The sequence below is a fragment of the Sparus aurata genome, chromosome 9 (assembly GCF_900880675.1).
Source record: "Sparus aurata chromosome 9, fSpaAur1.1, whole genome shotgun sequence".
In the NCBI taxonomy this organism is placed as follows: Eukaryota; Metazoa; Chordata; class Actinopteri; order Spariformes; family Sparidae; genus Sparus; species Sparus aurata.
Window position 1 is genome coordinate 13,966,182 of NC_044195.1, and position 12,285 is coordinate 13,978,466.

The 12,285-nt window shown below is 41.0% G+C and overlaps 2 protein-coding genes across 3 annotated transcripts; one reads left to right on the top strand and one right to left on the bottom strand.

Annotated features, from left to right (window-relative positions):
- Positions 1 to 345: 345 nt before the first annotated feature.
- trim13 (tripartite motif containing 13) lies at positions 346 to 2,810 on the bottom strand. 2 transcript variants are annotated; one of them, XM_030428793.1, is made up of 2 exons: positions 2,589 to 2,810; positions 346 to 1,906 (listed from the first exon to the last, which is right to left on the bottom strand). In XM_030428793.1, exons 1-2 carry the CDS (start codon positions 2,619 to 2,621, stop codon positions 704 to 706), a joined length of 1,236 nt encoding a protein of 411 aa, XP_030284653.1. In that variant the 5' UTR covers positions 2,622 to 2,810; the 3' UTR covers positions 346 to 703. The 2 variants fall into 2 exon arrangements, with proteins under 2 accessions (XP_030284653.1, XP_030284652.1); XM_030428792.1 differs by lacking the exon at positions 2,589 to 2,810 and adding an exon at positions 2,005 to 2,580.
- Positions 2,811 to 3,447: 637 nt separating this feature from the next.
- spryd7b (SPRY domain containing 7b) lies at positions 3,448 to 12,140 on the top strand. The gene is made up of 5 exons (XM_030428797.1): positions 3,448 to 3,681; positions 4,760 to 4,876; positions 5,282 to 5,448; positions 7,817 to 7,919; positions 10,873 to 12,140. Exons 1-5 carry the CDS (start codon positions 3,576 to 3,578, stop codon positions 10,968 to 10,970), a joined length of 591 nt encoding a protein of 196 aa, XP_030284657.1. The 5' UTR covers positions 3,448 to 3,575; the 3' UTR covers positions 10,971 to 12,140.
- The last annotated feature ends 145 nt before the right edge of the window (positions 12,141 to 12,285 follow it).

Below are 12,285 nucleotides of genomic sequence, written 5' to 3' on the forward strand. Positions count from 1 at the left end.
TGCGTGAGAATCACGTCCCCTTACCCGTGTCTTTATTATCGGTGATGGGGGAATACAGCTGTCACTTCTTTAGTTTCATCAAAACATCACAATCAGGGTTGCGTCTCTCCTCTTGCGCTGTGTCTGCAGCCTGGTGAATATTTCACACGGGCCCTGTTACGCAACGTTTGTAACCTTGAAGAGGTTGCAGCATCACTGTGGTGTGGACGCGCTCTGCGGGGAGGAGGCCGGGCATTGCACTGTATCTGTCTTTTATTACTCACTTGAGTGGTTCATAAACAAGCGTGTGTCCTTAAATAGCTGGCTGACTCTGCATGTCGCTCCAAATGAAAACAAACATGGGAGTGACATCAGTTTCTCCGTTTTATTTGTAAAGATCACTTGGACAAGTATAAATGTATCATAAGAAAAAGAAAAGAGATTGCACATTCGTGGACAGAGTCTGGGTTAGTGTCTCCGTGATGTAAATGTCAGATCCAACCTCTGGACTAAAAGGGCTGATTCTGTTTGATTCGATGGCTTGATTAGAGGTTTGAGTTTGAGGTGAAAAATAGGCAAAAAGAAAAGACACACAACATGATATAGGTAACAGGGTGTTTCCATGTGGTCTGAAGTGAATATCTCACTAGTATAATGCACCTCACGGGTGACTGACAGCGATGTGTAGCTGTGGGTGCGTGGCACAGGTGCCACAGACTAATAATTAAAACAACTTACAACTGCCAATAAAATTGACAGTCGAGTCAATAAAGTTCACGATGCATTCCTGACCTGCACCCAATAAACACGCGTACATGTCAGTCATTTCCCGCAGGTACACGCCGGTGTGTGTGAGGTGCGAGGAGACTGCAGTGAGAAGTGGTTCGACTTGTGAAGGCACGTAGGCTGCGAGGTTGTGCGGCTGCAGCAGGAGCAGCGTTGGCACTAACAGGCTCATAAGCAAGGTGATCCATCTGCGCGCTGCCATCCGCGAGCCCCGCGCTCGGTAGGAGCCACACTCGTGGGGGACTGCGATCTTGTCCACTTCTCTTAGCCTCAGCGAGTCCCACTTTTTGACATCGAAATTGCGCACGAGGGGACCGACGTCCATGTCTTTCCGAGAGGGCATTGGGGTCTCCTTCAGGACCCCCAGCTTCTCCCGAAACTCCTGCATCTGCTGCAGAAAGCACAGGGGGTCGGCGACGCTCCTGAACGACTCCGCGATGCTGAGCGCCCGCCTGTGCTCCTCCATCGCTGCGCTCAGCTTGGTGATCTCCGGGTCGTACGCTTGCAGCACCACCAGCTTCAGTGTTTCGAAATCGGACAGGATCTCGTTCTTTTTGCACTCGAGGGCGCTGATGAGTTTGTCGAAATAGTCTGTTACCTTCTCTGCGTCCTTGGTCACCGACTGGAGCGCCCTTTTCTTACTGGCTTGTAGTGTCTCCAGGCAGGACAGGATATCTGCGCTCTGCCAGCTCTCCACTCGGTGGAGCAGCTCTTCAAACGCCTCCTTCTCTCGGTCATATGCCACCTCCAAGGAGCAGAATGTATGCCCTTTGTGGTCGTCTGTAGTTGCGCAAAAGCCACAAATGAGTTTCAAGTCCGTGGCGCAAAATATGTTAAGAGGCTGGCTGCAGTGTTGTTTACACACAGACATCTTCGGCAGAACCCTGATTCTGCTGTACTTCTCCACGATTCCGCGCAGAGAGTAGTTGATCTGCAGGCTGTTTGCGCCGTTGTGAGGGGTCTCTTTGCGGCATGTGGGGCATTTGAACGGCGCTCTGAACGCAGGACCCCGGTTCCCCTCCAAGAGTCCCTCCAAGCATTTCTTGCAAAAGCTGTGCGAGCACAGCAAAACCCGAGGGTCCTCGAAGAGACCGCAGCAGATCGGACACGTAAGTTCCTCTTCTAGCTGCTCCATGGTATCCTGTAAACACATCACCCAGGCGTCAAATCGATGCGTCATGTAAGCAAAGAAAACCCAATAAATCAACACTCAATAAAACAGCTGCTACACATACGCACCCACACTCGGAGGGGATGCTGCCCCGCGAGGCAGGACAGGCAATAAATTACACACGAAAATGCTGTAGCATCGCAAAGGATACAGATATTTGTGCAGTCATGTTGCAGCTGTGTCTGGAGTATTCCCATCTTGAAAGTGAAAATGATTCGCGTCGCTGTGCCCGCGTAAAAGCTTGGCACGGGCTCTGCCAAAAGCTCCGTTTGCCCATCTAGCGTTAAACAACATCCTGCTGTTTTGCTGTCTGCCTGTGACCAGCTGGAGGTGTTAAAAAAAAAAGAAAAAAACTCGAAACCACGTCCCAAAAACAGGCTGGATATGAGTCAAAATCTTTAATGTTAACTTTATAGACGCAGAGTGTAAGGGCAAAAAAATTCTCCTAGCCTTTGTATCGCACAGAAGCAGGTCAGTGGTTAGCTGAGCCGAGCCCTGAATTACAGCCGTCTAACCAATCCAATGCGACAAATTATCGACAAACAGGCTTCGCGTTTGCGTTGCTCCTGTTGGCAAGGTACTGAAGTAGGGCTGTGACAGATTTTGCAAGCGCATAGTAACATGCAACTACTGGACCAAAAGAATCACTCACCAGCTGCTGAGACGCACAGTGCAACGCAATCATGGCGCTTGTTGCTGTGCAGACTTCGCCCTTTCCGGGTAAAGAGTTAACCGTTTCAGAGACGAACGGGAGATTCAAACACAGCTGTTTGTTATGTAAACCCGCACAGATAAACCAGGCGAGGTACTATAACGCACCCAACGCGAGAGACACTTGCATTGAGAGTCTTTTTGTCAACTTAATCTCAAGTGTTGGGGTTTTTACGTTTCTGTCACGGCTGGATAATTTGCGGAGGGTCCCTGCCGGTCGGATGGGGGAGGGGCTGTTGCTATGCAAAACATTACAGCGTGAAAAACTGTCAACTAGGTTTTAGTCCCATCTTTGCATCACGGGTTGTTTTTTTATATACTGGCCCACTTTAGTCGCTCGTGTGAGCACTTGTCAGTATAATACATCTGTAAACAGTTAACACGATAAGATGCGCAGCTGAAGGCGCCTAGCTGCATCAGCTGATATCAAAAAGTGAACTTCAGTGCGATGTAGCACCGAGCAGACAAGTGGCACAGTCTCTTGGTGCCGTGAGATAACAGATACTGAGAAAGACGATCTACACGACACATCAGCAACACTGTGTTTCGCTTCACGTTTCAGCCAGCTGAGGATGCTCTTCAGTTATCTGTCCACCAAAACATTTTTTACATTTTCTAAATAAAAAAAAAAAAAAAACCCACTTTATTTCCACTTGTGGTTATGTAACATCGATATCCAATAGTTACTTAGTCACGTGTAGAAAATTTTGACCTTGATTTTCTTCCCTTGTTTCCATGCCATCAGGAGCAACTGCCTATCTTTGCCGCTGTGATTGGATACAGTTGGGTAGCAGGGGCTTATGCAGCCCCGGGCTCCGCCGCGGGGTGTCGCTGTTGTGTCGATGCAGCCTGACGTTTCGACGTCGAGCACTCTTTGGTCTGATGCTGGGAGTTTGTTTCCGGATGTTCTGTTAGTGTCGGAGCAAGAATGGCTGCGATGTTTACGTGTTGTCTAGGCTGCTGCGGAGATGGCGGAACGGGGCATATTCCCCTCAAAGAAATGCCGACCGTTCAGTTAGACACCCACCACATGGGTAAGGAAGTCTGTCTGTGATCCTCACAGCTGGTGTTTGGGCAGTTGTGTCTGTGTGAGCCCAGTTGGCTGTGTGTGACATGATGTTTGGCTACTTCCGCTGTGACTATTAGCTACGCTAGCTAGCCGAGAGCTAGTTGTTGTTTTGTAACCTGTGCTGTTAGATCTGTTTTTTGGTACAATGAAGTGGTTTTTGTTCGGTTTTCTAACATATCCACTTAATATACTTCCTGTAATATCTGTGTTAAATATAGTGCGACCTGACGTTAATACCAACAGAGAGGGCAACTCGTGACATCTGAACTCTAGACACTGGTGTCATTTGGGTCGACGTTTCTCCCTTCTTTCAGTAGCTAAATCAAAAATACACTCTCCACACATGTTACAAGAACTTTGCCTTAATAATTTGTGTCCGAGTGTTTTCCCTAGTTCAGTTACCTCATTAAAAATCCTCCCCCACGTTGAGAAGAAGATTTTTCATCTCAAATTTGTAACCTTTAGACACAAAATATCTCCATCACTGAAAAAGTTTATTCTTATTGTACACTGAATCATGACTGGCTACCAAACTAGCTGCAATGTCATAAAAATCCTGCTCATAGGTTCCACATCTTATAATGAGATTAAAGGTAAACACAGATAAACTTTATTGTCCTGTTTATTAGTATTATCCCACTACTGCAACTGATTTACAGGCTAATGAACATAGACTTAATTACCAATCATCAGCCCACTCACTGCTAAACTAATAAGTTAATTGGTCGATCCACAAAAAAGTCAGTCCAAAACAATTCTGATAATATTTATCTTTTGTCCTTGATTATGGAGAAATCTCAAACATTCTTTGTTTCCAGCTTCAGGTGTGAGGGATTTACAGCTTTATTGAATAACTTTGGGTTTTTCTTTAAACAAAATAAGCCCCTTGAAATTGTCATCTTGGGCGTTAAGAAATAGCATCAATATTTACTGACATTTTATAAACTAAACAATTGACTAATCATAATAGTGAGTGGCAAAATCATTTTCTTGAATTATTCTGTGTTTTTACTTAAATATCTATTCTTCTCTTTGTGTTTCAGGCACAGATGTTGTCATTGTAAAGAGCGGCCGGAGGATATGTGGCACTGGAGGCTGTCTGGCCAACGCTCCTCTGCACCAGAACAAAAGTTATTTTGAGTTTAAGATTCAGTCTACTGGTAAGCGCCTGGCTTGTTGCTCCAGCCCTCTTTTCTTCCCAGGCTGAAATTTTCTGGTGCATTCTGAGAAACAGTTTTTAGTAGCGGCACCATCTTGTGACTGCACGCTCACTTATAGAAATGTGTTTACTTAGAAAGACATGGAAAATGTAAAGAACAAGAATTTTTTTTCCCTCTCACATTTATAACCTAAAGTTACAATACCCTTTTGCTGCCCCAAATGTACAGACACAGCTGCTGACTGTTTTTATCAGCGTTCCGTTGCAAATCTGCCATTCATGTGAAAATTACCAATAGATTATTTATTGCAGATTACCTTTGTTATAAATATAAACACATTTTAGTCTTGGTGGTTACAAGAATGTTTTAGAGTCGCAAATACTCAATGCTGTGCTTTATGTTTAGGTGTGTGGGGAATTGGTGTGGCTACGCAGAAAGTGAATCTTAATCAAGTGCCTTTGGGCAGAGACACAAACAGCCTTGTCCTGAGGCATGATGGGTCTGTGTACCACAATAACGAAGAGAAGAATCGGCTACCCGCAAACAGCCTTCCTCAGGAGGGGGACATTGTGGTAAGTGCAAAATGAATTTTGCTTGCTCCTGAATTTAAATTTGATGACCATATCCTTGAATCATATGTGCCAGTTGGTTTCTTTGAGGGCTCAGATGGTTTCATTTAAAGTATATGTGCTTCACTAATGATTACGAGAACGATTATTGAGAACTTATTCCCTTATTGTTATTAGTTTCGTCTGTGCTCATATTGAGCTGTTTCATGCGAGTGAATCAAACCCTTCACACTAATTATCTGCTAGAGGCCCGCTGGCCCTGTGAGTCCTGCTTTAGAGATTAATATTATGAGTTTTTATTTTTTCCAAGGCCATGGCTGACATCGATATTCACATGGTCTAATGAGGGCCAGATAGCTTTGTGTGAATGCACCAAATTACTATGTGGTGCCAGTTATTAATCATAAATAATTATTCATACATTGAAAAACCTGTAAAATCTTTTTACAAGGCCTGTTGTTCAGGACCTCGAAATCATTCAACATGATGTGAATGAGCACAGACTTGGGATCTGGAAAAACAGTGCAAAATCCAGCAGGGGCTGGCACACATGCAGACCTGTATCTTTCACTGTCAGCAGGCATGTTGTCATTTGCTAAAAGTGGTGTTTGACAGCTTGTACCTCACATAACAAAACACATCTTGATTGTCCTTTTCCCAAACCTAAAATATAATTAGTTCAAAACCTAGTCGTGCTAATTTTCTGACACTATGTTCCTTCTAGGCTTGCCTCAAAAACAACAACAATAAGCCATGACAAAGATTTGGATTGTGGGCTGCTTGTCACAACAGCTTAAAAATGCTACTGGAACTTAAAGCTTGGGAACTTTGGCGACCCCTCGAGTCCTTTAGTGGCAGAACTGTATTTATGTGACCTGTACCAAAGACCTGCTACCCACAAACGTAAAGTTACTCAAACAGAGCAAAGACATAAATATAAATACTTGTCATAAAGTGAACTGAGCATTTTTGCATGATTTAACTTGTGTAAAGATATTTATTTTCTTATGATGCAGGCCAGCCATCTGGTATCCGCTGGTTTTATTGTTATCACACAACTGAAAGGTTGGCTGAACTTAATTTTAAACTGATTTTCATATAGGTAAAATATTATGTAAGATGTTGCCAGCACAGAGTGACGCGTGAATGCAAATACACATTTCACTGTTCAACTTTATTTGCATGAGAGCTGGGATTGTTCATGAGCCAGGAAAAACAAACTCTTGACATTGTTCAACAGTGAAGTATTTTTAGTGTGAGGCTTCAGTGGTGATTCAAGCTATTAACACAAATTTCAGTGCAACTTTGTCTTTTGGCAGACATGTTGATGCCAATCTTTTGATTTTATCTTGTTTTAAATGCATATACATTCATTCATTATACCTGCTCAATCAGCACAGTGGCTTTGTGCAGATAACTAATGTAATGTATTTCCAAAGTCCTTGCTATCTAAAGAAACTGACTGTAAGCAACATTTTTGATTGATAAGAAAATGTTTAGTCCTGTTTATATGTCTCATTTTGTTTCGGATACATTTTATGCTTGAAGGGGCACAATGTTAACCATGATTATCACGTAAGCTCAAACCACCATGGTCCAGTATGACATGGTGTAACTGCAAGAAGTAGAGACAGAGGGGGTTTCACGATTTCAATTCTAAATCAAAAATAATTCAAAACGAGCTTTCAATTTCGATAATAAAAATACAAGGGCAGTATTGGCGATATCCCATCATCCCCCTCTGTGCAGAAAGTTGGAAATTAGAGAAGAGAGTTCAGTTGTTGGGGAAGAACTGAACTGGTAGCATTTAAATTTATTTAATTGCTTGGGAAGATGGCTTAATTGGGACAAGTTTGAGATACTGAACTTTTAAACAAATTTAATTTCTCTTGCTTGTTTGTTTATTCATCACTGAAGGATGTTCATCTTTGTTTAACACTGAATTCTTTAGTTTTGGTGAATAAAACTCATCCAACCCTAACCTGCAAAAACCTGAAGGGTGAAGGCTGAAGTAAAATTTTTGCTGTAATATACCCAACTCTTTTTTAAGGATTAATTTGAAAATGTAAAAGACAGTTGCCAGGGCATAAACCAGTGATCTGTTGAGCTTTACAAATCCATATGTGAGTCTAACAATAGCTAAGATATTTGTTGTAGAATTAATCATAGACAAAACTAAACTATTCAGATTTTCCAAGCTTTTCATGCTCCTTCTGACTTCAGATGGTCACGGAAAGAGTCTCAGTGTTTTTTCTATAAATGGGTTACAGTCACATACTTCAAATAGCCAGACTTTATGAATGCTTGCTTTTTGCATGTAACCATATCACAAAATTCAGTGATTAATTCCAGTGTTGTTTGTGTTCCTCAGGGCATCACATATGACCACGTGGAGCTGAATTTATATCTGAATGGAAAGAACATGCATTGTCCTGCCTCAGGGATCCGAGGCACTGTATACCCTGTTGTTTATGGTAAGTTTAGTTAGTTGTTGGTTTGATTTGCTGACTTGATTACCAAGGTTTGTTAATTATTATTATGATTATGTGAACATTATTTGATAACTTTCTCTGAAACGCCATTTAGGCAGTTACAATTCCATTCCACTAGAGGGCTGTATATGTAAATCTTTTACAAAACACTGCTCACGTCAGGCTTTTGTATTTGGAGGCTTTTTGTACTTAGTGGCAGCTTTGCCTGTTCCTCCTCTCCTACAGCAAGACTAATGCAGAAAAACCGTAACTTGTGACTCATTTGGTTGAGCTTTCTCTTGCTAACACCCTCTGTTTTTAGAGCACCACATATATTTCGGATCTAGAAATTGTATCAATGTTGTGTGTTTTTTTTACAACCTTATTAATGTTTAAAGTGTAGGAGCAACTTTTTTGGCCGATAGTCACTTCACTGTTTTCTTAAAAACATAGGCAAACATGCTTCATTCTCACTTTTACTATAATAACCCTGTTAATCCTGTACGTATTCTGATTAAACAGCAACTACCTTTGCATGATTGAATACCAGTGGTGCCATAAAATATAGATTTTTCAATTATTCTATCAGTGTACTTTGAGCAAGTTTTATAATTAGTTTGAATAAAAATGATGAAGATGATGAAGATTCAATTAAGCTAAGAATAGAAAACCCTATGATTATCTCCTAATTTAGTCCTATGAGCTGCAGTGGAACAGCTTCCTTTTTGTTACTACTTTTATATTATAATCTACAACAATGTCCTCTTTGTTTTATCAGCGGTATCTGCAGGTTTATTGAGAAGTCTTTGAATGTCTTGAATTTAATATTACAAACATCAGGCCTTAAAAAAATGTTAGATAGTTTTAAATTTGACTTTATGAGGCCTCAATTGCCACAAATATTGAATCAATTTAATTTACCTATTTTAACATCCTTTTGGCAAAAGGACTCAAATCTTTTGTGAGAGTCTAATGCTGTCTTTTTACATGTGCTTAGTTGGTAAAAATGTAGTTAATCGAACTCACTTTAATCACAGTATTCCCACATAAAACCTCTACTACATACATTTATATTTACCTGTAATGCTTGAATAAAAAAAAATCAGCCTTCAGTTTGGTTAAAAAAGTAAATAAATAGATAACTAGAAGAGTTCTTAGAAGAAGTAGTATCATTGCTGGCGCCCTAGTTTTAGCTGCTGCTCAAAGCTTTGTTTCCAAGTGCTCCAGAGTTTGGATTAGGGAAGTACTTTCTGTTTTTAACTTTGCTTTTGAAAGCTGTTGCATATAAAGTAGCTTTATGGGTCAGTGACTTGATTTTGAGTGGTTAAGAAGGAGGCCTACAATCATCACCTGCTGTTACCACTCCTCAGGTGGACCATAACTGTGTGAGTAGGTGAGTGTTTGTTGGCCGGGAACCGATTTATGAGATTATGCTTACTGTGAAATCCAGGCTTAAGTTGTGTTAATAACATTACGGCACCTTGAGAACTCACTCTAAACAAGCTCAGACAAAACATATCATTGTATACTGTAAGATTACGATCAAATATTAGCTGTTATTAGTCATTTGACCTAATTCCTGCAGAACAAATAACTTGGCTTTGGCCTGACTTTCTGTCAGCATGGGGGTGAGCAGATAATGACTATAATTGCATTTTTGGTTGAATGTATCCTTTATGTACATACATTAAATGGTAACTATGACAGTTTTACACATTGATGTGTGTTAAAGCTGCTATATGCATTGTTGTCAAGTTAGCTAAGTTCTTGTCCATTTTATAGTTAGCGACCCCCTGCCCCCCCCCCCCCCCCCAACACAGTTGTAGACGTCCTTTTTCCAAGGCAGCTTCTTTCTTTTCACCCCTTAGCCTGTTTGGTAATATAAGCTGTCAACAGAGGCACTGGAATTGGTAGCTTTCCCTGTTCTACCATTGCTGGAATAGGTTCCATAGGAGCATCCTGCTCTTAGCACTACGTCTTTATAGAGTTCTCTGTACTGATTGAATAAAGTGGGCAGGGATTCTAGAAAATGTCTTTATTCTTTAAGTGCACAAGCAGGGGGAGAAGAGATGAGACTGTCCAAACATTCTATAACAGTGATTACTGTTGGAACACAGCGATATTTCACACTCACTTTAATTAGAAAATAACCCTTACAGCAGCATAGGGTCTGCAGGAGTACTTCTGCATATGTGAAAAAGGTTGTATGCCTTTTGTGGCTCCAGATGAAGCTGCATGTAATCTGATAAATTGCCTCGGTGGTTTCACTCAATGACTAAGTTGCATTGTGGGTAACATAGGTGCCAGGTTTTGAAAAGGGGCGCCAATGTGAGGAATAAAAAAGTTGATATCTATAGTTCTGCCGTATGGATTTTGGTAATTGTTATTTTAATTGTCCATAATGAGTCCGACAAATCAGCAGTCCAATGCAGGACCAGTGGACTGCTTTTCAAAACCAGGTGCTTACATTAATCACACTGCAACATTGGGCACACTCACTTTTGGCCCAGTTGCTCTGTGCCATTCCATAGCACGATTGTCTCTCCTCCCCAGTCCCCTGCTGCATGATACAGAGCGCTCAATCTAGTCAATCAAACTGGACTTTGGGGGTCAATCTAGCATGGGCACGGTACAGATTGCCTAATTAGAGTGCGCCCTTAGCCACTGAGTGACTGGAGGCACTTTATCAGATTATACAGCTTTTTCTTGAGCTACAGAAGATTTTATTCTATTGTTTCACATCTGCAGTAGAACTCTTAAAGACCTGTAAACACAATTTTTAATGTGGAAAATTGGTGAAATTACCCTTTAACTAAAAAAAAAAATACTGAAACAGGGATATGCAATATACATGTGATGTTATTTTTTTCTTTCTTTTTTTTTACTTGATGTCTACTAATAGTAATGATCTTTTTTGAAGGTTTAACATGTACACAATGTCTTTGTTTTGTTTCAGTGGATGACAGTGCCATCTTAGACTGCCAGTTTAGTGACTTCTACCACACAGCTCCCCAAGGATTTGAGAAGATCCTGTTCGAACAACAAATCTTCTGAAGAAACACTTCAGCTTCAGTTGTCATCCCCCTGTATATCTCATAGCAACCTCCGTGACACTACAGTTAGACCTCAAATCGGATTTTATCAATTATATGTGGCTTGGATGCCTCTTGATTTGTTTCCCGTGATTACTCTGTGTCTGCTGCTGTGATGGCTTTACTGATGTTCGAGTATTCTTGGAGAAGTAGGTAGTTCTTATCAATGGTCGGCTCTGATGAGCTGTGAAGAGTTTGTGCTGATGGAAAACTGTCAAATCATTACCTTGTGTCAGTGGTAATCACCCTGTATTAACTGAAACACTTTGAATCGCTGCTTACATCCTCAGTCTGTGTAGATGCTGGACAGTGGAGGTAATGGTAAAATGTCCCCATTGTTCAAGATCACAAGCCATGTTTTGTTGTCATGCCTTTATATACGTACATGTAATCTGCTAAATGCCACACTGACATCCCAGCATACACCCTTTATTTATTTGTATTTATTTGAGTCACAGATCAAAGTGACACGTGTCATTGGTTTGACAAAGCATGAATGTTTTTTTTCTTCTTTCTTTTGGCCAGAGAGTTTGTGGACTAATGGAGGATCAACTGTCAACACTGACGCATCAGTCATAAACATCTAATGCACTATTAAATTGCCTTCTTCAATTAGAAATACAATTCAAAGCTGAGATATTGCAACACTTTTGAATTCATGGGTTCAAATCCTGACTCCAGTAACGCAGTACACATTCCAGGAAGCAGCCAGTGTGTGAGGTCGACTTTTCAATGAGATATGCTGAGAGGTGCTGAAAAGAAAACATTTTCCAAAGTGAAATATTTCTTTAAATGACTGCCTCCAATATTTATCAGGATTGATTCCTAAATCATTGTAATAAACAGCCCTTTAGTTTCCCCCGACAGTTTTATCCCACTTCAACCTTTATGGTGTATTTTACTCTAAACATGAGAATATTACCTGAGCTGGTGCTGCTTGTCTCTGATTAGAGATTTAGGGTTGAAAATGTCAATCTGTTGTGTTGTATTGGCATTGCATATCCACTGCTGAAGTGTGACATACAGATATGTCAAAGTGCTTGTCTTTGTTTGCACTAATGATGTTATTGTACAAGCGAAAATCCAAAATATTGTTGATTCATTAAAACTTTTGTGTCTGGAGGCAAACTTCTGTCAGAGTCCTGTCATGTTTTTTTTTTTTTATAGCTGTTTATTCAATCTCACATGCACACACCAAAATAAAATAAAGTAAAGACCATTGAGCTGCACAGCTGTCACGTCTGAGGATGACTGTTGTGGATATTAAGTCGTGGCTG

Bases quoted from the DNA above. Each gene is read 5' to 3' on its own strand.
- trim13 (XM_030428792.1), bottom strand. From the start codon at position 2,133: ATGGGAATACTCCAGACACAGCTGCAACATGACTGCACAAATATCTGT. The intron at 1,907-2,004 runs GTGCGTATGTGT...ATGTGTTTACAG, and splicing joins AGCATCCCCTCCGAGTGTGG to GATACCATGGAGCAGCTAGA.
- spryd7b (XM_030428797.1), top strand. From the start codon at position 3,576: ATGGCTGCGATGTTTACGTGTTGTCTAGGCTGCTGCGGAGATGGCGGA. The intron at 3,682-4,759 runs GTAAGGAAGTCT...TTTGTGTTTCAG, and splicing joins GTTAGACACCCACCACATGG to GCACAGATGTTGTCATTGTA. The intron at 4,877-5,281 runs GTAAGCGCCTGG...CTTTATGTTTAG, and splicing joins GTTTAAGATTCAGTCTACTG to GTGTGTGGGGAATTGGTGTG.